A 26,926-nucleotide genomic window follows, 5' to 3' on the forward strand; every position below is an offset into this window, starting at 1 on the left:
CTCATTAAGTTTTCACGTACTGGAGGTGCTATCACTCCTACCACACCTGTACATGTTTAGATGAGACTTTTAAAGAGTAATAAGTTGCGGTTAATTAAACATTAATAAAAATAAAAGCGGAGGAACCTTCTTCAGAGGTAAGGCATGAAATTGATTTAGTTTAATTAAGTCCTTCGACAAGTACAGTACTAAGTTTAATAAGTGTGATTATTCCAGTACGGCGAAAAAAAAAAACATTTTAATACAGTTTATACAAGGTGCTGCATTGATTTTGTTGTGTTACCCACTCGCCATAATCTGCTGGAACTATGAGGCAGAACAATGAAAGTGCACCGAACTAAATTAACGTGTGAACTGAGCTCACTGAATTCATACTGGTGTTTAATTACCCTGAGGGTCCCTCCTGCTAAGGTAGTAATTCTTCATTAATGTTCAGTGGCTCAGCGCTTTGAGATGATGGGCTATATAAGGCCCTGTATAAAATAAATCTTTAGTATACATCTGTAAGGACACTGGGGACCGCTGATTACTTATTTGTAGTCATCTTTAACTATTAATAGTAATTTAGGAAGTAGCAAAATCTTTTAGAAACAATGTCAACGGCAGCTTACATGGATAACTAGAAATGATTTGCATGAAGATGAACGATTGCAAATTAATATAAGATTATAGTACATGCTTGAGGGCCCGTGTGGTAACTGATCAGCGGTGAAGTAAAGCTGTAGCACTCAGATTTTACGTTCACCGGGTTCAGGCTGAGGGCAACTCAAACCGACTGGGGATAACGGGGGCAGGTGGATACCCTGCGCAGATAGAGTGGTCGCCGCGTTTAACTGTGTGTCCGGTCACTAACGCCAGAGGGCGCCGCTGTGGCCTGAATCCACCGTGCACTCCGCAGACGAAACGCCTCACCGCCCCGTACCCGCTACACATGTACACTGTACCGTCCTTCTGGGCACTGATGGGAACTCGGCGGCCAATAAGATCAGGGCAGCTCAAAACACTTCTAAGAGTAAAATCATTTAATGAAGTACCTCCAACGTGAATCTGCCGAAGGACAGGTGAAGGTATCAGACCACACAGACTTACTGTAACTCAATACAAACTGCACTGACTGGGGCGCTTTGCTGACCGCAGACAATCTGTCCTTCTTACTCAGAGGGACGTTGCTCATTAGGAAAGTATCATAGCTGGCTAACACGATTTAAAAAGAAGCCCACAGCGTCAGTAGTAATGCCACTGGCGCCTTCAGTCGTTTTTATTCTGATGGCATTACCAGCGGTGACTCGGGGTGGCCAGGAATCCTGCCCTGCTATCTGTGACTGCTCAGAATGGAAGGCTTACACAATCACCTGCTTTGATTTAGAAGTAATACCCAGATTTCCTTCAAACACCGGGACACTGTAAGTATTTTTTTTTAAAAGATGCATGTGATTATTTTTTTTTTTTACCCCTCAGTGTGGTTGTCTTATGGTTGCGAAGCTGCTCCTATAACGTGCAACAGGTGAGAGAATTTCGGCTGAGAAAATGTAGTTTTTAACCACATATGAGCTATACTTTACTTCAAATTACTGCCTGCGCCGAGAAATCAGTGTACAAACACAATTGGCTGAAAACGTTTTAGATGTTGTATATTTGGACTTTTAAATATCAATTTCTTGTAGTTTTCAGTTCTTATACTGCATTGTGAAAAAAGCTTTCAGTTTTTAAATAATTCAGTTAGTTAGATTTGAAAGGAATTCGTGTGTGTTTGGCGTTTGGCAGTCTCTTAACTGCACGCAGTCGGTCAGGTGAGACCCTAAAACCGGCGTCCCCAACCCGAGTCGTGAAAGGCCCCAGTCCAATTAATCTTCAGGTTGCGTGTTACTAAAGACTGGGGGGGAAAAAACGGTATTTTATCAGTAAGTACTGTTCAGTTAAGAGGCTCAGGTGCTTGAGGAGTGAAGGGTACTCAAATTGTAGTCCCAAATGAGCTGTAAATTACGCAATTTAACAACCCCCCCCCCCCCAGCCTAATTGATCTAAATTTATTTTTCCAAGTCCTTCTGAACTTGTTACTATGACATAGAAAGTTGGGCCAGTTCGGCAGCTCTCCAGGGAGTGGGTTGGAGAAACTGCCTGTTGTCAACTAATTTGTCGGCGGTCTCTCAGATGCTTGACTGAAGGGCAGTCGCGCTGTTCGTAAAGAAAGGATGTATGAAGTACTGTACATCACAGGCTGACGCACCTGCGAACTTGGGCTTTTTTTAGTTGAAACGTCTTTTTTTGTGCTCCCGTGACTTGACGCGCAAACCCCTTTGTATCAAGCACAGGAGACACGTGATTCTTTTCATATTTCCGCCTCCAAAGCAATTGAGACATAAAAATATGTGTAATGCACTTTTAAATTAATTGTTGGAATAATGCCATCTAGTTCGATAATATTAATCCTAATATTCGATATACTAATAATTATAAGTTCTAATTATACCAATAACTCTGATTCTAATAATGTAAATTTAAACTATTATTATTATCCTAATAAATCGTATTTCAGTTTGACGTTTTATTCTATTCATTACAGTTGTAATACAAAGTCAAATTACATAATTTACAGAATATTACTTCCACGGAATCAATATATTTCAATCGATCTGTTTCTATTTATCACTATTCCAGTATGTGTGTTCGGATACGATAGGTTCTGTCCACAGTAGTTTAATGCATGTTGAGAGTAATTTAAAGGTTAGTAATACCATACCTGACCAGGCCGGATGCTGGCGAGACTCGAGGCAAACCTGCGCGTATCGGCTGCCCTGTTTTCATGTAACGATTTGAAAAACAAAATCAATTCCAAGGATATCCAAAAGCTGTGGAAATAATGTACATCTACATTTGGCTGGGATAAGTCCCATTTCTAAAACTGTTAACCAGAAACACCAGGTAGTGCGGAATTATTGCTGATCAAGGACTGTGAAAACAGTACAATATTTCACATACATTTAGACTACTGTATAAAGAATTGCACAAGCTTTGACAGCAGAGACATTTCAGCTATTACTTAGAATATTGCACAGAAATAGTTCTTGACAGAAAAAGTGAGTGAAAGGATAAGCTAGGACATTTGGGGAAGCAGTTCAATGACAGAATAATTCCATTTAGACCACTTCAGTATCAGATTCTGCTTGAACCAGGGGAATCGGGCAGATGAGGGTTTTAGGCTCTTGTACTGTACGTATATGCTGGTCAAATAGCTTTCCAGGCAATTAAAAATACAATTCTGGTACCAATTGTTACAAGTGGCTCTACTTCACTCAGTTGAGATCAGTTAAAAACATGAAATAAAAAAAGTAGCCACCGCTTATTCTACCAGGAATTATTGGACTTTTTGAAACGATATGTCATAGGCACATACAGTACAGTACAGTACTGTTATATGCTTGAGCTGCTACCTTAGTCTTCACATTCAAACACAAACCTAAGAACGTAGCAGATACAGTATGGCCATTTTGACATCTGTGCTCCATGTCCAGTAAATGAGAGTTCTCTGCCCTTAAGCTAGTGAGTCTGTGCCTTGCAAAGGGAAGCGAATCCCACCGCATGAACAGACTGCACACATCCTTAAACTGGGACCTCCACAGTGCTTGGTGTGTTCCAACCTCCGCCCCAACACATCAAGTCAACATCACGCAAGAGAGAGTTTCAGGAAGCATCGAAGGATCCAAGAGCTCCTGTCTCTTGTTGTCTCTGCCTCCAGAGCTCCCGTCTGCTGTCGTCACTGTTGATCTGAAAATTGACACATATTAAGGCAGAGAAAACAAAACCAGTAGCATTTATTACCAAAATATTTTCTAGTATTACCGTTTTGTTTTTTATTTTTAATTTTTATTCCAAAGCAAATGAATGGCTTCACAACTGCCTGTTTGTTTCACATACAAGACTCAGTGCCTGTTTTTATTGCTAGTTTTTCTGTGTGTGTGTGTGTGTGTGTGTGTGTGTGTGTGTGTGTGTGTGTGTGTGTGTGTGTGTGTGTGTGTGTGTGTGCCTTTCTCTCTGCCCAGGGTCTGAACCCATGGCCTTCTAGTCAGTCCAGAGCCCAAACCACTCTTCACTGATCATAAAGGCAAAGTACTGGTGGAAAAGCAAGGTGAAGGCTCTTCTCTCATTGTTCCTGAAGGTTTGCAACAATGAGACCAGGTTAGACACATTAGACAACACCATCATTAGTTCTTATACCTGCCTTCTTTTCGTGCAAGGGGGATTAAGCTGTGAATTATTTTATTGGTCTTTGTGCCCTCTGCTGAGCACTCGGCCAATATCTGAGGATTTTGAAGTGGGACTCTTGACCAGACACACTTAGGAGGGTGAGCTGAGTGCACTCTGGGTTGGGAAGAGAGTGACGAAATGGTGAAATAAATGCTTCTGGACAGTGTTCAGTTCAATTCAGTTGACTTCGTCTTGTGTCTTTTTTTGTGTTTTTTAACATCGTCCAAGTGAAATGAACTAACTTGGTTGCACAACATTGAGGTGATAACATTGCTCACAGAACTATTTGAAGACCTTCTGTGCTAATATTTCTCTTAAAATGTTAAAACATTCCTTTTTCTTTAAATTCTTAGAATATCAAAAATGGGAAGACAGCCTTCCTTTCCAACTTTAAGAAGGAAAATTGTCATAATTACAGATTTATTATCCCCTGGGGGAACTTGGTTTTAGGGCATAGTCCAACACAATACAACCAAACCAGACAAACCTCACCTACAACAAATCCAGTATAACCGGTTACAGGAGATGCAGTGTTACAGTACATGCACTCGCCAGTCCTTGTTTAATACTCGCTGCAGGCTGAATGTTGCGGTGTCTCTGAAGTGATGAGGCAAGGTGCTGTCCTAGGCAGAGAAGCTGGAGGCGGCAGGAGCACCACTGGCGTGCTGAGACTTGCCCCAGAAACTACAGAAACCAGCTGTTTGGATTGGAGAGCATTTTGCCCAACTTCCCACATGTCATTGTCTCTATGCAGGATCGTCCTTCTGTTATAAATGATGGATTATGGGAACATTTAAAATCCAGGTGAGCAGCTGGGCACAGCTGTTTTGCCTTTATTAGAATTCCTCAGTGCAAAAGTAACATTGACCAGTTACTGTTGCATGATCTCTATTGTATTTACAGTACATCGATTTTATTGCACAAAAGTTGGAGTCTCTTTACTTTCACTCTACTTAATGTTGCGAAAGAAGCAGGAAATAATTCATATGAATTCATGGTGACTGCTTACTCCTAATTACACTCCGTAGCCCTGAAACGTGCTTCTCATAAGACACTGCAGGGCGTTAGGAGTCTAGGCAATGACTGCTTATATGTGGACAAAAAACAATCGGGAAGGAGTTCGATCAGAAATCCTGACGACTGCTATTGATTTTTTTTTCTTACCAGATTACTTCAATTGAAGATGTCGTAGAGTGAGAATTGATACAAAAACAAACTTCTTTCTGTCTTTTAAAAGTAAACGGATGAAAATTTAAACAGCTGCAAAAAGAGAATTGTTGCAGAATAAAGTGTAATTTGTTCAAAACTTCACTGGGATCACAGGAGCCTCTACGCTCCTGAACTGAAAGCAGTGGTGATACAGTGACTCATCCAGAAAGCTGACTGCATTGTGTTCACAGGCAGGGATCAAATTCCAGCAACCACACCAGACTATCAACTGGCACAGACTATTAGGAGTAATTTCTTTTCAACAGACAGGTAGTTCCCAGTGTGATATGCACTTAATTTAATTAATACATGATGATGAGTAGAAACATTATACCGGTTGAAGATACAGAACCAAAGCTTCCTTACATTTACAATAAATACAATACACCAAATATCAAACGGAAATAAAAAATATATATAATGTAATGTACAAAAGAGCATTCCCGTTTTCAAGTGTGTTTTTGGGCTTCCAGCTGGCTGAGCCAGTGATGCAACGGCAGGCATGAGCCTCGACGATCTGCGTGTGCGGCGGTGTCAAGTTGTCCCGCCAGACAACAGCCGCAAAACAGAATCCGACGGAACAAGAGAAAGAGGAGAGGCAATGGCCAGGAAAGAAACCGTACACCAAACACAAACGCGATGTAAGCTAGCCTGCCTGCTGCTCCCCTGCCGTTTTTCGGGACTCTTCAATACGAGAGCAGGCGCCCCCAGCTATGTTGTGTTATTGCCGCTCGCTGCACTGAATGTCTTCCCGGGCTGTTACACAACAGCACACATTCCTCCTCCCCTCGTTCAGCGCGACCGAGAGAAGCCTGGCCAACCTATCAGATGAAATTTTCCAAATCGTTGCCCCAGTTCAAAATCCCAGATTAGATGCACTACAGATGATCTGAATTCATGAAATTCAACAGCCTGCGCACACTCCTTCTGTAAACTCGTATATAAATTGGAATCAGTCTAAGGTTTTCAAAACATTATGATGGATAAAAGACACTGTGACACACACTTTCTCATCCAGTGCGTTGCAAATGTCACAATCTGTTCCCTGGAATGGCAGAATCTGTCTGAAGTGTTTCGGACTGCTAGATGTTAAGGATTCGAAGACATGTACAGTAATCACATATCCGGACGTAATGCCTGATGATAGATCCTGTTAAACCAATTATCTGATAATATGTTGTTTTCTTATTTTTATCTTTTAAAACTTTTCAATTTTTTTAATTTTTTTTAAAAAATTTGATGTTTAATTCAATGAACTGTGAGAGAGTGGGAAATAGCCAACAACTGTCCTAATTATATTGTAATTAGTCTTCGTGTTTCTAATGAAGTCTCCAATAGTTGTTTATTAGTGCCAGGCGCCGCTGCGCTCCGGAGTAAACTCGGCTACTAATAAGACATCCTTTTCCTCCTTTTCAAAAGGCTGAATAAAAAAACCAATCCATAAACTCGGGAACGTAAGTGACAGGTTTGTCTAATGAAAAAATACTTCTTAAAAAGAGACCAGATGAAGAGACCGAGGAGGCGTTTCTCGTGATGAAGGGAGAGCTCTTACAAGAGACATGGAGAAAATGTGACTCACACATAAAAGCATAGTTTTTTAAAAAAAAGGTGCTTTCATGCTGTTTTTTCAAAGTGTGCCACTCGTAGCAGTGTGTCACTTCATCTTGTCCTGGGGAAAAGACAGCACCTCCACACAGCCACAGCTGCATCAGTTCCAGCACCTCTGAGCTGCCACTTTGCAGCCTCGAAGCCCCTTTTCTCTGAAGAATAAGACAGTCTTGCCACTCAATGTTTTTGTCTCTGCTTGTACCCTTTTTAAAGATTGTTTTCTGACAGCCAACGCTTGGTGTTAACATAATCAGACTTGTATTTCTATGATAATTTTTTTAAATCACGCCGTTCGTAGTGGCACTATCTACTACCATGTTACAGTCTTCTTGTCTTCCACGATCACGATTCACTACCTGTATGTGTGCTTGTTTGACCTACTTCCCCCTTTAAACGGACACAGATGTAATGCTCGAATTTGTGAAGGTATAGCCCCCAAGTAACTGCAAACTGGCCTTTCGCATGCGAGTGATGTTTAGGTTTAAAGCCAGGGAGGTCAAAAACAGCCACACAGAGCACCTGGAGGTGAAGCGGTTAAGAGAAGGTTCTTGCAGCGATTTGGCTCACAAGAGTCTGTCGATAAAAGTGTGGAATCAGCGAAACAAAAACGATCACAGGTGATGATAGATGAGAGCAAACAAAACAGAAAAAAAGAGTGGATTGCAAATCCTCACAGTGGTGGCATAACAAAAAATTCATTTTTTGTTGAAAATGCAAATTTTTACTGTGAATTTTATCTCGGCAAATCAGCTGCTTTGTTTTTAATAAAGGTACTTTTTAAAATGATTTCCTCATTTATAACTTGTGGAACTGAAGTTCAGGAACGAAATCCATTATAGAAATGTTTTAACACAATTGTGCCCCAAAAACCTAAGACCAGAACAATTTAAAAATATTTGTCCACCAAAAAGTATAGAAAAAACACAAATACAGAAATAAATAAGCCCAGAATAAATGTGAAAATTGTGTTATTTCAAACTAGAGCATAATTTTTGTTCAACGTTTTAAATAAAAATAAAGAATCCTAGTTTTATTTTGTAAATTATAAAAAAACTTAACAAAGGATTTGTTACTTGTTTCCATTCCATTATTTTCCCCATCATTAAATAAAGACCTGCCAACCTCTATATTGGATTGGAAATCAATCTTCTGAAATTGTGAAGATCTAAAAAAAATATGATTATATGATAAGGAACAAGTAAAGGTTTATTCCATGCTGAAAAGAGAAGAGAGAAAACACAACGTTTCGGCTGTAGAGCCTTCTTTGGGTTCCTTTACAGCCTACGCATGCTGACGCAGCTCCCCACCTGATTTTATGATAGTTGTCATGTTAACAACGTGATAGTATGTCCATCCTGTTTTTCACCAAGTTAATCCTGCCTAACACTGTATCCCATAAAGAAGAGTGTTACAGTAAACGATTAAAATGATCATTTTAAGCGGTAGTAAATCACTGTGCTGAAACTTTATTGGATAAAAAATGCGCATATCTTTTTTTCTTCAATTGATGCAAAAAATGTTTGGTGTTTTTGCATGAATTGATTGACAACATATAATCCTTAAACATACATTTTGTAGACCAAAGCCTTTATAATATAAACGCAATCAAGCAGTGTGTTTGACCTTGTGGCTGGGACTCTGGATTCTTAACCTCAAGCCAGTTCCCTCAGATTGCTTCAGTAAAATACCCAGTATGTGTATGTGTGACCCAGACATTTCCAGGGGTTTTCTGTTCACCAAGCACTTTAAACCTTCTCTTCCAGAGAGCTCTCCTTCAGCCTGACCTCCTGCCTTCGAGTGCTCAGCTGCCCAGTCTGACTTGAGCTCTTGTGGAATCAGCCAGCGTGGTAGCGTAGCAACACGTGCTCACTGATCAGCAAATCACAGTCACGTGTCTGTCATTGTGAAAGCCTGTTAAACTATCGGAATCCTAATTGCTTTTGATATTAAAAGTACTTAAAAAATCAAATGCAGTGCTATTAATCGCTGAATTACTGAGACATGGTATTATGTACACGATAGTGTAATCAGAATAAAAACCAGTGAGATGAAAAATATTTATCAATATTTATACACCGTCATAAAAAGATGTCCTTGTACTGTACTTACCCTTTGGATTTAATATTTGATAGAAATACACTTCAGACACTAATATTACACTAATACAAAGACCATAAGAGGGCAGCTCTCCAATGAGTTGAATATACCTACAGTATATATAATATACCTTAATGAACTGGCAGGCCAGTTTGCTTGTATTATAGAGAAGTTATAAGGCTGAAATTCCTAAACCCAAGAAAAAGCATAGATTATTGCCTTGCCTACTATTCTCTGCGTTTTGTTCTACAAATGTTTCTTTTTGTCCACATTCTTTGGTTACCTTCATGTATCATCACCGACCATTTCAATTTGTTAAAACAGCGGTGATCCCCACTATATACAGGCTGAAATGGAGTATGTTTTTATTCATAACGAAGAGAAATGCCTGTGATGTGTGTACAGTAGTGGTACTGTTTAATCACGCGCTGTTTATTTTAATTTGTCAATGTACACCTCATTTTTGGTTTCTCGGGCAAATCCAACCTTTCATTCCAGTTCCCAGTCCTGGAGTGACTCACTGTTCAAGAAAAACACTGTAGTGAGATCCCCTAGCTTACAGTATAATTGCAAAGTTGTATTTTAAAATCCAGTCCAGTAGTAACGAAGTGATAAAATTCATGAGCAATTATTTGGAAGATCTGTGTGAGAATACAACCAGCATACCCAGAATCTCAAATTATCACATAATATTCCAGTTCAAATTCTTACACGGAATACCTCTCTATACAATTACAATTAGTCTTCAAGGAATAGTTAAAGTTTTATCTATTTCAGTATCTATTTAAAACTATATTTGTTATTTTTATATTAATGTTGAATGTATACAGTTTGTTTAGGTACTACATCCGCCTTAACAGGTGTGCACATCTGTTCATTACTTTATGTGGTACCATTAATATTCTTGTTTTTTTCTGAAAATCGACATTGAACATACAATTGAGTTAATGTGAAATATACTTAATCACATCTCAGACCACTGAGTGAGATCTGATAGAGATCTGGCAGACAGGCTGCAGAAGTGACTGAGCGAAGGACACATTCCGTCTTCGGATTTGCATTATTCTGTTTTCAGGCCGATCGTGTTCTGGATCTGTACTATTGTACTTCAGTCTAAACTGCTCATGATATTTTCACTGCAGCGTTTAGGATTGCCAGACATGAGATTATACATGTTGCATGTTGTGAAGAGAGAAAACGCTGTTCTTGATATGCCCGGGATCAGATTGCTCCCAGCCGGAGACATGTGCACATATCAGAAGGAGCCTTCTCTCACACTCAGGGTGTCCTTGTGCAGAATTCTGTGTCACCCTGTGTTAAATGTTAACATCGCAAAATGTGGTGTTATTGCACTGGAAATAAAAAGTGAGAACTATACACCTCTACACACAACAGCTGATGAATGTTTTTACGCAGGTGGTTGATGGAAACCCGACTGCTCAAGGTTCCGAGCAACGCTTTTGCAAACCTGGTAAACATTTCTAGAATGTAAGTATTTTTCTACAGGAAAAGTTGATTGTTTTGTCCCTGTTTAAAACTTTTTAAAATAAACTCTTGTTTTTTAAAAAAAAACTCAGACAGATTAGCTTTAAATATGTATTGCATGTTTAAATTGCAAAGCGGTACGTTTGAGCTATATGAAATATGTACTGCTTGTAAATGATTTCCATATCCAGAATTTGTAATCATACTGCAGAAAGATAAATATAGCATTAGAGGGGTATGTATTTTGAAGCCCAAAGTATTTAAAATCCCTCTGAGTCGTTCCTTTTTACTTCTCATATTTCAAGGAGTGCTAGTGAGTGTGATGAATAATGTTTTTAATGAATGAAGAATGAGAATTATTTCTGCATCTTCTTGAATGGGTTTGAATGGTAAGAAGGAAGGTGAAAGAAAATTAGCCGACGGAGAACAGAAACTCAGTTTTAAAATTTCCTAAAAAATTGAGCTTGAGAGGAGGCAAGACAGGCAGAAGCACTGGATCATTCGTAATAGTAAAACAAGAGATGAGTGCGAGGTTGTAATAAAATATACACGCTATGATATTCCACCAGCCAAGTGGCTCCTGTGTGGCTCCTGACTGTTACCAAGTAAGACCATCCCTCTACACAGCTCTCTGACATGATGCAAGTACTGTAAATGGCTTTTTAACGATGCATAAATCATAGAAGGTTATCTCAGTAAGTGCTCGGACAACAGTTATTTGGTCACTATGGTCTGTCTTTCAGTGTTTTAACACATGCGTTTCTGAAGAGTGTTAACCATCAGCCACAGAGGTGGTGAAAGTATTTTTCTGTAAGGATGTTAAATAACATGCCAGCTTGTCTTAAAACTGCACCGTGTTCCCAGCTTGACGAGCTGTGGCCTCTGAAGGTAATGTCTTGACATTGCTGCCATCAGCGGTGATGTGTGCTGTTGTATTATTGTGATTGAACAATCTGTCGGATGAGATTGAGATATATTGCATTCCTGGGGTTCCCAGAAGACTCGCTCACTGCAGGCAGAGCCCCTGACAGGTGAGGCCCATTCTTTTGGAATACAGCGAGGATTACAAGCTCTGTGTGAAGATGATTTACAGTTAGCGGTTTAGAATTGTGAGGATGTAAAATGCAAAAAAAATCAAAATAATTGAAAAAGCTGATTTTAAAAATGAAGTGTTCTTTTTCTGCTCCATTTCCTGAGGAATGACTTGAAACACTGTACTGTTACATGGCAACAATGAACTGGAACTTTCATATTCAGGAGAGACAAATGATCTTAAGGCTTGAGCTCTCCAGAATCACAAAAGAAAGGGATCTCATACAGATGCTTCTGACCATGTCTAGTGCAGTGTCTATTGATGCACTAAGATGTCTGTGTAGAGACACTTTGGATTGTAAACAACTGCAGTCTCATACTGTAAATCAAAACAGATGAATGTAAGAACTATAGATGAGAGAGGGGCATCTGATACATCTTGGCCATTTGGGGTTTCATGTCCAAGAATCTCATCCAGGTGTCAAAGCACCCAGTGTAAAAGCTTTAAGGTCATGGCTGGGGAGCTTGTCCCAAACCTCCACAACCCTTTATGTAAAGTAATGCCTCCTGTCCTGATTAGAGGATCTCACCCTTTCTTGAAAAGAAGCCAGGGTATCATTGTCAACCGAGTGGCTGTGTAGCCTGTGCCAGACCCCAGCAAGCCCTGTTCGGAATACAGTACATGGCAAGATTCTGCCTTCATCCATTTATTCATGTGCCCTCTGTCCTTGATTGTTAAATACAGCATTGCTGCCTTTAGGCAGGATGTCACCTGGATTTAAGATCCTTGAGAAGGATGTTATAGTCACACTGAATGCACGGTAATAACACATTAATTAAAGATTCTAATCCAGGAGTGCTCATTCATTATCCTACTGAAGGCATCTTTACTCCACTGTTAAAGACAATCCCCTGGCATGCTTCTGTCTTACTTTAATGGCCAAGTAGTTAGGATGTTTAACATCTATTATTCAAAGAATAACTACAGTACAGTATCTCCAGTTACAACACCAGGGCATTGGTTAAAAAAGAGCGCCACCTGCAGGTCCTCCAACAGCCTGGCCTTCCTTAGAGGTGTAGTAGTTCAGGGGGCAGCTGCGTCAGCATGCGTAGGCTGCAAAGGAACAAGTAACAGGTTTATTCCATGCTGAAAAAAAAGGAAGAAAGAGAACACAACGTTTCGGCCGTGGAGCCTTCTTCAGGTGTCACCACTGCCCAGGCCCCGCCATGCTCATCTTCTAAGACCAGACTAGATCAGAGTTCAGGCTGCTCTTCATTTTAATAAATCATTGTTTTTGATTTATTAACTGCAGACGAAATGAGGTGAAATCAATGCAAAAAATCTATTTATATAATTCTGGATTTATATATTTCTTTTTGTTGCAGATCTTTGTCTGTGGATGTGACCCTGGGCAGGCTGGAGAAACATGCATTTTTTAGCCTAATGAAAATAACTCACATGTGAGTAATGCAAAGCTTAAAGAAAAATACAAAACATGTTATTCACTTTTGCATACCAGCTTACTATTCTTTATTAAGGGAAATAAACCTTGGCCTTCCATTAAATATTTCTTCCATAAAAAATCAAATGTTCAGGTTTTTAAACTACAAATACAAGTACATTATTCAAGCACTCATGTTTTGGAAATGTCTAATTAAAATAGTGGCAATGGAGATATTCAGTCATTGTTCATGCGGTGTGTTAGAATCACATCTACTTCTAAAGATTTGCTGTTTTGTTTCTAAAACATTTTCACTCTTTGTATAGTCTACAGAAACCCATACTAAAGACAAGTCTGGAACCAACTCTTAAACTTTTAATCAAGGCTTTGTCCAAAATGGCTGTGAACGTTGTCACAAGCATTGTACTCTCTGCATTCTTTTAGGATCACACATTCCATTAGAAAATTAGAAGCTGATAACAGTTTATTCATTTCACACAGAGATTTAAATATCCTAACTTTATTGCATGAAATGCAGTTGTGGTTCAGCGCAGAAATAATAATAAAACTGGTTAAGCCAGCCTGTGGTCGTTCTGTTAATTTCAAGAGTATCATTAAATTCATTAAACTAGCCCTTCCTGTGGGAATGAAGTCCCTTTCAGCGCCAATTGAAAAGGCTTAATCCATGCCTCACCACAAACAATGATACTTTTCTCAGTTGGCTTGTAAGGGTTAGACAGAAATGACTATTATTCTTCCTGCCAGCTGCCTGTGGTTGAGACCTGGAGTTACAGAGACACGATGCTGACAGGGGAGTCTCGGATGAGGTGTGTGGTTGTGTTACTGTGGGACAGCAGGAATACTGTTAGGGGTGAGCTGTGCGATTGGTGGTGCAGTTTGTAACCGCTGCTGAGATCACAGTATTCTCTTGATGATTTAGACATGTTAACATGAAAATTAATTACTAGGCTTTGATCCAGTTTTATCATGGCTCCAAATATCTGGATGCCTTGAGGACTAGAATTTGTGATTTCTGCCTTGTTTTCCAAAATCAGTACTCTCTTTGGACAACTATTTTCGGTTGAAAAACAAAAACTTGAACTGGATGCAACTGAATTATTGAGCTCTGACATGCTGTTCTCAGGCCAGCGGTACCCTGGTGCTCAGTGGCTATAGAGGTTTCATCAATGCCATGTATTGCAAAATAAGTTATGATTTATAACACCTGTGACACAAGAAGCTAAAACTTCGTACATCTTTGATGAAAGCTTTTCATTGATATTTGGAAGGGATAAAGACAGACAAAGCCAATTTCAACCAGCTGTTTTAAACACAACCATTACCAACGTTTGCTACATTTAACTCTTAGACAAACCTCTTCTCGCATTGTCATTGCATTCGTTCTATATGTGGAGTGCACTTCAAACCACAAAGAACAAAAATGATATTGAGTCGGAATGAAAGAGAAAAAACATGCTACCGACACATTTTCATGTATTATTTACATATCTGACATATTTTTAAAAGAAATGCACCAATGAAAGATACGTGGAGAAAAATAGCTGAAGTTCATCGCAAGCACGCTGCTGTCATCTGGTATGGCATCAAGCTGCCAGCTCGCAGGAGGGCACCTTGGCTAGCAATAGCCCCAGGACCATCCATTCCACCTTATTCCTGCATTTCTGCTTCTCCTTCAACGCTCCGTCCTCTCAGTCTATATATATATATACATCTGTTTTTTTCATGATTTGTCTTCCATTCCTGCTCCTTCTGCTTTTCCTGCTGGTTTTTGTTGTCTTCTCATCTTCGTCCTCCTTCATGGAATTGAATCTCCGCTCTTTCTTCTGTGCGCTCTTCTGCCCCGGGTTCCTCCTGCTCGGCCTCCGCTGCTCCTGGCGCCGTCTCCTCGGCCCCAGGCCGGTCCGGCTCGGTCAGGCGTCCTACAGTGTTTTACTGTCTGCCTGCCCTTTTTGTTGTAGCATCCATGCTTCCACACTGTGTGCCTACACGCTTCTGCATCGGTGGTTTTGGGGTTCACTCTGGGTTTCTTTTCGGGGGTAGAGCCTCCTCTTCCTGTGGTCCTTTAATCAAATGGGTTAAGTCACCACTTATTATACTTAAATACTGAATACATTTTCACAAAGCATCTGATTGCTGGGTGTTGTTATTCATTTTCAAAACTGTAATATACAGTATAATTAGAAACACAGCCCATGTGCTTTGAAGGGTGTTCAGGTACACCTGAATAACACCACTCCTGCAAAAGGAATACTACCGTTCTGCATTAATAACCAGCATCTTAATCTGCTGTTTGAAATGCAGGAGGGGTTTATTGACAATTGACTCATTGGAGGAGATTGGACTTGTGCCTTCAGTTACTACTGATTCCTGTGGGAAGCCTTGTTTTCAGGGGATGAAATATTTGCCCTGACAGGATCAGATGGACTTCTGATTTGCCAGGCAATCAAAAATTATTAGCCAGTACTAGTTTTCCCAAGCCATTTTCTCCTCCCAAATCAAGTGCTGGCTTTGTAGCTTTTCATTGGAGAGTCAGGTTGGAGAATCTTACTACGTACAATCCCATATTCGACCTGTCAAACTGTATCCACTTGTGAATAACAATTTGAACCACTTGGCAAATGGGGAAAGGTCTCCTTTCTAATAGGCAAAAAAGAGAAGCAGAGAAGAAGGCTCTATTATTTTTGTCTTTCAGAGAAATCCGCAATACAAGGAGGCTGTCATACATCGATCCTGAAGCTTTTAAGGACCTACCAAATTTGAAGTACTTGTAAGCAATATTTTCATTTTCCTTAATACATTCAATACAAATCAATACATTCTACTAAGAAGATACCTTCTTTTAACTGAAACTATAGCAAACGTGTATTACAAATCCATCCAAGCAAAAGCCACAAGGCAGGATACAGCCTGGACAGGGCATCAGTCCATCTCAGGGCACACACTCACAGCAGCAGCAATTTTCACAGAAGCCAGTGAGCTTTCCAGCAAGTTTCTGGACTGTGGGAGGAAACCAAAGCACCTGGACATGGAGAAAACCCACCTGAACATGGGAAGAACACAAAAACTCCACCCAGATGGCATCCCAGCTCTGGAATTGAACTCCAGAGCCCCTGTGCTGTGAGGCACCAATGCTGACCACTGTGCCACCGTGCCACCCCTTAGTACATATTATACAGTAATTACAAATACTTTCCCATTCTAGAAATGAAAACAATGTTAAAATGTTAAGATAAAACAAAAATCTGGTTTGAGCAATTATTAATTTATTGCTCAATGCAGTTTATTCTTATACTAAGTAACATTAAAACAATAAACCATGCAGTGCAAAGATTCAATGTCTTGTCTGTAAATCTGTCTGTCATTACAGAGGGATTTTCAACACTGGTCTGGGAGTGTTTCCTGACTTCAGCAAGATTCATTCTTCTGATTTCAACTTCATTCTGTAAGATACAGTAATTTTACCAGATCCTATCCAACCATCTGTTCAGTGCATTAGTACAGGCCTGTTTAACAACAGATGTGATGTTTTTTTTAAAACATGTAGTGAAAGCTAATATACGGTGATTTGATACACAGAAACACAATACAGGAGCTCAGTGGATGAGCGTGCAGCACTAAGCAACGAAGAAACATTTATCTTTCTCCTTCCTGTGACAGAGAGTTCGGTTCTCTAAAAACGCAAGAATATTAGCATGTGCAAACACAAGCCAAGTCCACTTTGTTTGTCACTTCTGTTCCAGGCGTTAATAATCTCTTTTCTTTGCTCATGCAGTGAAATTGCTGACCATCCCTATATAAAATCGATCCCTCCAAACGCTTTTCACGGAGTGTCCAACGACTCGCTGACGCTGTGAGTAGTCTCTCCTGTGACCTTGCTCCTGGGGGCTTAGGGGGGTGACACTGCTGTCCAGTTTTTCACCTCTCTCTGAACCTCAAGCCCACACGAGCAGCCAGGCTTGCTTGCGTGGGCGGAGCTTGTTACCAGCACCCTCGGAAAAGTACATTTCTATCCTGGTAGCATTTGCATACACCTCTCTTGACCGCTCCGATACATATTCCCTAGCCACTCTGGTAGAAATCCTCAGCTTGTGTGACTTTGTACCAACTCCAAACATCATGTTTTGCCTTTTCTTTGGCAGCTGACAGTTCCTTTGTCTCTGATAAACAGTTTTTCTCAGTTACGTGGAAGCTGAGTGTGTGACTTCACCTTGCACATTACTACAATGAATGAGAAGAAGAAATGTATAACACAGGATCAGGCATGAGCTGGTGTTCATCTAATATATTAATTATTGTTTTCCAGGATGCTTTACAGCAATGGGTTTACCGAAGTTCAACAGGACGCCTTCAATGGGACAAAGCTGGATGCAGTGTAAGACAGTGCCTAAACCGTACGAGGTTTAAAACATTTTGAGGGGATACCTGACTAGAAATTATGCAGTACGAGTTGGGTTTAACTGAAACGCTACAATGCCAGAGCCTTTTTTAAACACAGTAAGAACACAGCACATCGCAAACAAGAAGAGACCTTTGAGCTTATCTCATTTGATTGCTAATAGCTAATTGATCCCAAATAATCATCCAGTTGCTTCGTTCTGGATCCCACAGTATTGACTTCAACAGCTTCCCTGAGCAGTTTCTTCCAATGCTTAGCAGCTCTTTGTGTGTTGAAGTGATTTCCACTTTGTATCCTAAAGGTATTAAGTCCTCCATTTCGACTTGTGACCCTGTGTCCAAGTTTAGTTGTTGAGCTTCAAGCAGCCTCTTGCATTAGCTGAGCAACAAGTTGGGCCCCTTTAAGATTCAGGCTGCCCCTGACTTTCGTCTGTGGGCACTGATGAAGCAGGAGACCGGTGCTGGAGAAAGTTACCCATCGCCCCGGAGGAGGAGTGAGAAGTTCTGACTCAAAGCAAGCGAACAAGTGCCAATGATGGGTGTGAGAGGAGAGACCCTGTAGACACACTGGTGTTTTATTAGCTCTGTCAGGTGGGACAGGGGAGTTAGAGTGCATGCTAGTGAGCACGGATGCTCAAACGCACTCACAGGGTAAATATCAGAATGTCTTTGTTCTGCTTTGTCAACCAACTTGACGAACAAGGTCCCCTCACAAGTGGGCAGAGGTAAAGTGGCGACTTTCAACTTTTGCGGGGATCACAGCCTCCCATTCCTTGCACCTGGAAACTCATGCAGAAATCTTGTCTGCCTGTGTTACTGCTGCTCAGGGAAGGTGCTGTGGAAATGGAGATCCAGTGGTGTTCCACGGGCTGAGGAGCATTCGGCTTTGATCTCTCCTGCTCTGACAAAGATGTACATGTAGGGCGAGTGGCATCAGCTGGATATTTACAGAGCTCTCTCACAAAGAGCACCCTGGGATTCCGGCTCTAGACTGTGGTGGTCATGAAGAGCCCCACCATGTGCTGACGGCCGATTGGCACGAGGTGTACCTCACCAGCTGCCCGACGGGAGGATGAAACACTTGCCTAACTGTGTTACTTATTTTATTCCATCTCTCACTTTGCTGAAGTCTAATCTGAACGTTTCCTGTCAGGATATGAAATATTAATGTGTGTCTGCCCTCCTATCTGACCCTGCAGCCTCAGATGGGGATACAATTAAGCAATACTGTAGTCTTCCTTTTGAGTTTTACCACAGCACTGTTTGTGCTGGCAAGGGGAGAGCTCAGTGCAAAAACTGATCCCTGTGCACTAAAACCATGACAAATACTTGAACTTAGTTCATTGTTACAATTAGATTTAGGGATTTAAAAGTATTTTAAAGGAACAGCATAATTTGGAAGTGCTTTGTGTATTACAAAGCTACTAATATAAATAACATTAAAACGGTGTCATTCCGAATAGTCTTAAAAACTTAAATAGCCTGAATGACTGTTCTATTTTTGCTGCCTGCAATTTTTTAGGATTGTATAGGCGATGCTTTTTTATTTAAATGTTTCATCCTTATCACTAGTAATGTAGTCTTCAACAATAAGAGACACTGCCAGAATGCTATGAGTGCATTATTTATTTTTCAAAACAAGAAAAAAAATAAAATAAGGTACAAAAAGGGATTTCAAAGAACTAACTTTATTTATGGAGCAGCTTTAACGGCACACGGCTCAAAGCCCTGTGCAATTTACCACAAACTGTAGATTGTCAGGTGACTGCGTTATTTCAGCTCATCACATACTGTATACTGTATGTACTAATGCAACAGGAGTAGGAGCTCTAGAAAGTGAAGCTGTTCTGATACCTGGTTAAATGAGAAGATCAGAAAGGTTACAAATGAGCCCCTCCAACTTGTCTCATAGTCACTAATGGATCCCTGGATTTCATGCATCTGTTTCTTGAACGAAGCCAGGGCATGGACTTTGACAACAAGGCTGGGTAGCTTGTTCCATTTGCCCCACAACCCTTAGTGTACAGTAGTGCCTCCTGTTCTTAGTTCTGAAGTAGTGTACTTCCTTGTTCACTTGATTCTGAGGAAGTCCACCGAGTGGGCTTTGTCAGTGCCTTGGAGGACACCGAGTGCCTGAAACTGGACCCTCGTAGTTTACTCTTCTGACAAGCAATCTGTTTCTCTCCAGATATCTTCACAGGAACAGGCACCTGGCCAGAATCAATGAGAAGGCATTTGCAGGGGTTATCGGTGGACCCACTCTTCTGTGAGTATACAGCACCTGCCTCCGCCTGCTTCCCTCCACGGCCTCACTCTCACTCTCACTCTCACTGCGTGAGACTGGGCAGCAGGGAAAGTGACCCCTGTGAAAAGCAAGCTGGCAAAAACTGCCTCTGCTTTCTTTATATGTAGCAGAAGCTCGAGACATGGACACCACCTTGCACATAATCCCAACTTTTCACTGGCAAATCTATATGGCCCAGCTTAGAGACAGTACTGATGTATACATTATATATTATGCATGTTGTACATAATATATACATTGTGTTGTTGACATTATGTACAACGCATTACAGTTTTTTTTAACTACACTAAGAGCTACTGTCCTAAAAATGTCTCCAAGGAAAGTCTGGATAGATTAAAAACTCACTGCGTTAAACAGAAAACAAAAAGGAGTTTATGGCAAATTTAAAAAACTTTTTAGATAACTCTATTTACGTTACATTTATATTTTATTTTCACATATTGGAACAATTAATCCAGTCATTCTGTTTCATTCCAAATGTCAAAAAATTTCTCTACATTAAAAAGGTAGCATAGTATTGAAAAAACTACAGTGATAATGCATTTAATATCTTCTATGCCCTTATGAACATCGGCCTCCATAAAAACAACATTTTCGACAGCAGGGGAGGAGGAGCATTCGTTCCCAAAATCAATTATTTCTCCCTTCTGCCAGGTTGACGTGCTCACTTTGTGCCCTGATAACAGGACAAGAGTTTTCAAAACTGAAACCCTGCTGAAGACGAACATCACCAGAGACAGCTGTGCACCTACCAGCGCCACTGTTTTTGCATGTTCCTCCAAAAATGACTCTCCCAGTTCTTCGCTAGATATTATTCGACAAAATGAATGCACACTTCAAGCTGCACTGTACTGCTGGATGTACAGTACCTAGAACTTCAAGAAGATTTTCATTTCCCTAATAAAAGTTAAGCACTTATACTGAAACCCTATACCTCATAGCTGCTCTGTGATCGTCTCTGTTTAAATCATACTGCTTTAACAACTTCACGCTCAAGTGTCACCGAGCCCTTTCATGAACAAGTTGGAAAGGAGTCCTGGTGATGATGCAGTTGGCTAAATATGTTAAAATCAGACACTCACAGCTGAGGCGTTTTAATATGTATTGCACAATTTCCCAGGAGGAAAAAGACTTAGTAACTGATCTGCTGGCCATTGCTTACAGTACAGTACTTACTCCTTGGCCCAGTTTGCAATTAAAAACCGTTTATATTTGTGTATACACTTTAATATTTGCAATGAGAATCATTACAAATTATATTAGAGCTACTGAGGGTGGCATGGTGGTGTCATGTCTTTTTTCATTTTAGAAAGAAAAGTTATTACACTTGTTTATTGCAGGCGTTTATAGGAGTGACTGGTAAGCTGTAGCTTTTGCGTAAAGCGTTTGCAATACATAAATGTTCCAAAAATGTCTGCAGTCTTTGTGATGTCTAAGAAAGCAGTCAAGTGACCAGAGACTGTGTTTTGTTCAAGGCAGTTTGGAAGTTAACATTCAGGAAGCAGCTGAAGACACTCAAGTCTCAGACTGTAGAATGCACATGTCGCTGTTATTTTACTTTGGACTGTGAACCTCACAATAAGTAACATGGCATGTGTGTTACTCTAGACAGGATATTAAATTTAATTAAAACAGAGCATTCAAGTAAAAAACAACTGGCCAGTGTTTACTTTGGCCAGTTGAACAAGCGATTTGTTAAATTGTGGTTATTTGAAATGAAAATCTCAACACCCTGTAAGTCTCAATGACTTTAACAAATAAAATGCTCAAAGCCTACATGTTCCAAGTCTTTAGAAACTGGTGGCTTGGGGGTTATCTATAAGACCTGATAGACTTGCTCCCCAGAAACAGGCCTGGCCACCCTTGAGGTGTGTGCTCAGCAACACTGCAAGCGTCAATGCCACACGCTTATTTGTAATGACTGTGTGTAACAGCATTCCCTTCCCTTTCACTAAAACACTCCTCAAGACACTTGGCAAAAAAAAGATTCAGAGGTTTTTCAAATATTCTGAAACCTCTTTCTTACAAAGGATTATACCCCCTTCATGAATGATAACTCAGATTCCTATGAAACAATAAATTTCTTTGACCACAAGCCACCAAGTTACAAACAGATACAGCTGATGCAGTAACTACAGTAGGTCGTGTTTCCACTCAAGGTGCAGGCAAAGAACATCTTTAAATCTCTGAAGCCATTTAAACCTGTAAAAGGCTTTACAACTGCCCAGGAAGGATTCCAGCAAATGTTTAATTCAACTTTTAAGGGGGAAAACTCTCTGTTGTGCTGTCGTGAGACCTTTGTCTGTTTTTATTCTCCAGTGATGTCTCTCAGACAAGGGTGACCTCTCTACCAACAAAAGGTCTGGAGAACCTCAGGGAGCTGCTGGCACGAAACACATGGACTCTCAAGAAACTGCCCCCAATTAAGATGTTTTTGTACCTAATGAGGGCTGAGCTCACCTACCCCAGCCACTGCTGTGGGTTTAAGAACCTGAAGAAAAGGAAAGGGTGAGTAGAACAACAAAAATTCATTTGTTAAGCTGATTTTTTTTTAAATGTTGCATGTTGCTTTTATCGGAACTCGAAATTATGAATGATTCATTCTCAACAAAGTATTTTTCAGACTGCTTGATGTGTTCTGATGCCCCCATTAATTTAATTTCCTTCAGTTTGTTTTAAGGATAGTTAAACCTGTTTGCTGGCTTCGATACAAATTTTAAGGTAAAATTTCTGTGGAAGCTTTTAGAATACTTTTACCATAGGAACTAATTGCCCAGGATCGATAGAATCAGTATATATGTAGACATTTCTAATGTCCTGTAATTATCAAAAAATGTTATAGACAAGTATGTTTCTTTAGATCTGGTCAAAGATTGCATTATTTGGAGCACACTGTGCTCTTTTAGATATGTCCTTTCTACTCTAAATCAGAACTGCATGCTTAAAATGTTTGAACACTCAAGGATTTCTGTCATAGGTACCGCATTTTAAAATTACTGGTAGTTTTGAATTACTTTTGAGAACAGACTTAGTACAGAACAGTATCTTCAGGTCAGAACGCTAAGCCTATCTGCTCAACATTTCCCCCAGTTACCTAGAACTCCTCATATGCAACCTCAGCAATTTTGCTGAGTTCCGACAGAGAAGGTCAGCGAGGGCTTTCAGAGTGCCCTTGCACCCGGGCTATGCTGAGGAGGACACAGACCTGGAGCACGCTGTATCACAAGACATCGCAGAGGCCAGTGAATTTCACAGCAAGCGCCACAACTACGTTTATATCGAGGGGCAGCCTGACACAGATGTTGGATTTGGGGACACCCTAAAAAATCCACAAGAAGACACTTACCAGGATTTCGAGAGCCAGTACGATTACACGGTATGCGAAGACGACGAAGAAATTGTCTGCACTCCCGAGCCCGACGAATTCAACCCCTGCGAGGACATCATGGGCTACAACGCCTTGAGAATCACAGTCTGGTTCGTCAGCCTGCTGGCCATTGTCGGGAACTTGTTTGTGCTGCTGATTCTGCTAACCAGCCACTACAAACTGACCGTCCCGCGATTTCTCATGTGCAACTTGGCTTTTGCAGATTTCTGCATGGGAATCTATCTCTTGCTAATTGCTTCTGTAGACCATCATACCCAGTCTGAGTACTACAATTACGCTATTGACTGGCAGACTGGCACAGGGTGCAACCTCGCTGGCTTCTTCACTGTCTTTTCAAGTGAGCTGTCTGTGTACACCCTGACCATGATCACTCTGGAGCGCTGGCACGCCATCAGCTTTGCCATGAGGCTGGACAGGAAGGTGCGTCTCAGCCACGCTTCCATCGTCATGCTCACTGGCTGGATCTTCTCCTTCCTCCTGGCTCTGCTTCCCATTGTGGGGGTCAGCAGCTACAAAAAGGTCAGCATCTGCCTGCCGATGGACACACACACAACTGTTGCCGAAGTCTACATCATGCTGGTCCTTGTCATGAACATTGTCGCTTTCTTCGTGATCTGCGTCTGCTACTTTAAAATCTACTGGACAGTCCGCAACCCACACTACCACTCTGGAAACAAGGACACAAAGATCGCGAAGAGGATGGCTGTGCTCATCTTCACCGATTTCCTCTGCATGGCTCCCATCTCTTTCTACGCCATGTCTGCAGTGCTGAACAAGCCGCTGATCACGGTCTCCAACTCCAAGATCCTGCTGGTGCTCTTCTACCCGCTGAACTCCTGCGCCAACCCCTTCCTCTACGCCTTTTTCACCAAGGCCTTCCGGGGGGACGTGTTCATCTTGCTGAGCAGGATCGGCTTCTGCGAGCAGAAGGCGCAGCTTTACCGGGGACAGACCATGTCCAGTAAAAGCAGCGCTCTGAGCAGCAAGCGCACCAGTGAGGGCACAGCACAGATGCTCATCAAGCTGAACGAATACCCGCACTGCGTGGCAACACATGAAAATCGCCCCCCCCCGGCAAAGCGGCAGAAAGATCCCGAAGACTGCATTCAGCACGCGCGTTCCCAAACATCCGCATGTTAGACCTCCTGCGCACTGGGTGATCCTGCACTTGCGTTGCATTGTGGCTCCGAGCTTTTCATTCTTTCTGCTTTATATAGAGGGAACAAGCAACAAGAACAAAGAGAACTAGAAGGGAATGCAAAGTGTGTGATGAACGATATTAGAAGCAAATCAAGTGATTTAAGGTGATTTTTGTGAGTTCAAAAAGAAATGGGAGTTATAGAAGAAGAGTAACTGGAAGCAGCGTTATTACACTGAAGAAAGAATGCAAGGGCAAGCCAGTATTTTGTACTGCACTTTGGCATATTATCTGTTCCTGTGTTGGCTGTTGTATAATAGGTTGTATTTACAGTGGTCTGTCTTGAAGTAGATCTACAATATTTTGTTTTACAAGAACTACTGAGTGGTTTTAAATAGGCTCCTTTAATACGGATAAAAGTTTTTGCAAGTTTTCAGATGAGCTTTTAAGTATCATTTATAAACCGACTTTCATTCACCGTGACCTGGAAGTAATAAACAGAATGAGGTCATTTGCCCTTTCGCTCCCAGCTCATTTGGTGAACAGCAGCTAATTGATCAGAGCAGATCTCATCCACGTTCTTACTGAAGGACTCCAGGGCAACAGGTTTGAAAGCATAACTCAGTAGCTCATTCCTGATTGCTGCAACATGGTGTAACTATTTTAATGCACTGCTCGTGTCAGCCCTTGAAATTGTGGATGATTCATTCAGAACATCAGAAAGGCACTACAGTCATTTCAGGACTTCTTGAAGTGTATTTTAATTTGTTTAAGGACATTAGGACTGTTTGCTGGCTTCAATATAAATGTTCAGTATAAAGCTCTGTGGAAAGCTTTTAGGATACTTTTACCATAGAAACTAATTGGCCAGCATTGACAGGACCTGTTTATCTTTAGACATTTCTAAGTTCTTGATTAAAACCTTGTTGAAGACTCGCATGTTTTGCCCAAGCTTCATTAGATCGGCACTTTGTATGTCTAAAGCCATTATGCTTATAGCATACAAAAAGGTTAGCATCTACCTGCCAATGGACACACACACAACTGCGTGTGTCCGTACAGCGCCACTCTCTACTAGGGTATGAAGCAGCTCCTTTCTCACTCAAGCCCCAGAGCAACCAACATGTCTGCAGATGTTCTGTCCGAAGGCAGGCTGGGTGGCCGGATGGCACGTCCAGCGGCAGTCCAGCAGATCTATTTCTGACACAAATGAAGAGTGTTCACTGAGCTTAGTTGGCCATTATTGCTGCTTTCTGTCAATTCCGCAAGTTTCTGTAATTTTTAGACTTGAACAAATACACTTGGAAGTCATCTTATCTCCTGCTGAGCTAGAATAATAGGCGGCACACATGCAGCTGAATAAACTGTGAACTTGCGTGTAAATAAAGCCTGTCTGCTGAGGATTTCTGTGTCTCTCTTAATGGTGTTTTCCCACAACTTTACTTCTTAGCATAGTAAAAAAAACGAAAATCATGACCTGTAAATTCTTTTCTGACAACTATTGCAACTTATTAGATAGATAAGACTTTATTGATCTCAAAGGGAAATTGATGAATTATTACCAACAGTGAGTAGTAGTTTAATTGAGACGTATCCGGAATGCTCCTGTTCTGACACTTATCGTAATAGAAAAAAGGGAATTAATTAAGGTTAAATTTGAGTGAGAAATTTAACAAGCTAACAAACAAATTTCTAAGTAATAAAACATTCTATAAATATATAATAGATCAGTCAGAATGTAAAGCATGGTTTCAAAGTCAATTTGCAAAATGAAAACAACAAACGACACACTGATCATTATTTTCAATATTTATGGGTATCTACGTACCTAGATTTTGCCACTCAGGTTTCTCGGTCTTAGATTCCAACACCTTCCTAACAAGACACAAATTCAATAAGCAGTAAAAAGCTACATGAGGTTAGACAGGTGTATGCAAAAGTTTGGGCATCCCTGGCCAAATCACGTTTTGTTGATTTTCTGAAAAGAAGTTAACACAACCTCTGCAGCAAACAAACTTAAACCTGACATTTTAATGCACAGTTACTATTTATTTGCTGAATTTAACAGATGGTAAAAACTAAACCAGTAAATGTGGCATGTGCAAAAGTTTGGGCACCATATCAGTCAGTACTTAGTAACACCCCCTTTGGCAGAAATCACAGCCTCCAAACGTTTCTTGTAGCTGGCTAAGAGTCTTTCTGTTCTTGCTTTAGGAATTGCTTCCCACTCTTCCTTGCAGACCGCTTCTAGTTCAGAAATATTCTTAGGTCGTCTTGCATGCACTGCATGTTTGAGATCTACCCACAGATTTTCAATAATAATCAAGTCTGGGGACTGTGAAGGCCATTCCAAAACCTTAATCTTTTGTTTCTTTAAGTAGCTCCTGGTTGATTTTGAGGTATGTTTCGGATCATTGTCTCCTTGTAATATCCAACCTCTTTTCAGCTTCAGTTTCTTCAGCGACTGTGGGACATTAGCTTCCAGGATTTGTTGATAGTAGAATCCATTTGTCCCTCTACCCGCACAAAATTTTCTGTGCCACACAACCCCAGAGCATAAT

General features: G+C 40.8%; 1 protein-coding gene across 1 annotated transcript; it reads left to right on the forward strand.

Moving 5' to 3' along the window:
- The first annotated feature begins 1,233 nt into the window (after positions 1–1,233).
- On the forward strand, positions 1,234–24,367 carry tshr (thyroid stimulating hormone receptor). The gene is made up of 10 exons (XM_088925072.1): positions 1,234–1,403; positions 10,576–10,647; positions 13,063–13,137; positions 15,832–15,906; positions 16,507–16,581; positions 16,912–16,989; positions 17,443–17,511; positions 19,723–19,800; positions 22,159–22,347; positions 22,930–24,367. The coding sequence occupies exons 1-10, from the start codon at positions 1,234–1,236 to the stop codon at positions 24,365–24,367; spliced, it is 2,319 nt and encodes a 772-aa protein (XP_088781198.1).
- Positions 24,368–26,926: the final 2,559 nt, after the last annotated feature.

Source organism: Atractosteus spatula, chromosome 9 (genome assembly GCF_055471065.1).
Source record: "Atractosteus spatula isolate fAtrSpa1 chromosome 9, fAtrSpa1.hap1, whole genome shotgun sequence".
Lineage (NCBI taxonomy): Eukaryota > Metazoa > Chordata > Actinopteri > Semionotiformes > Lepisosteidae > Atractosteus > Atractosteus spatula.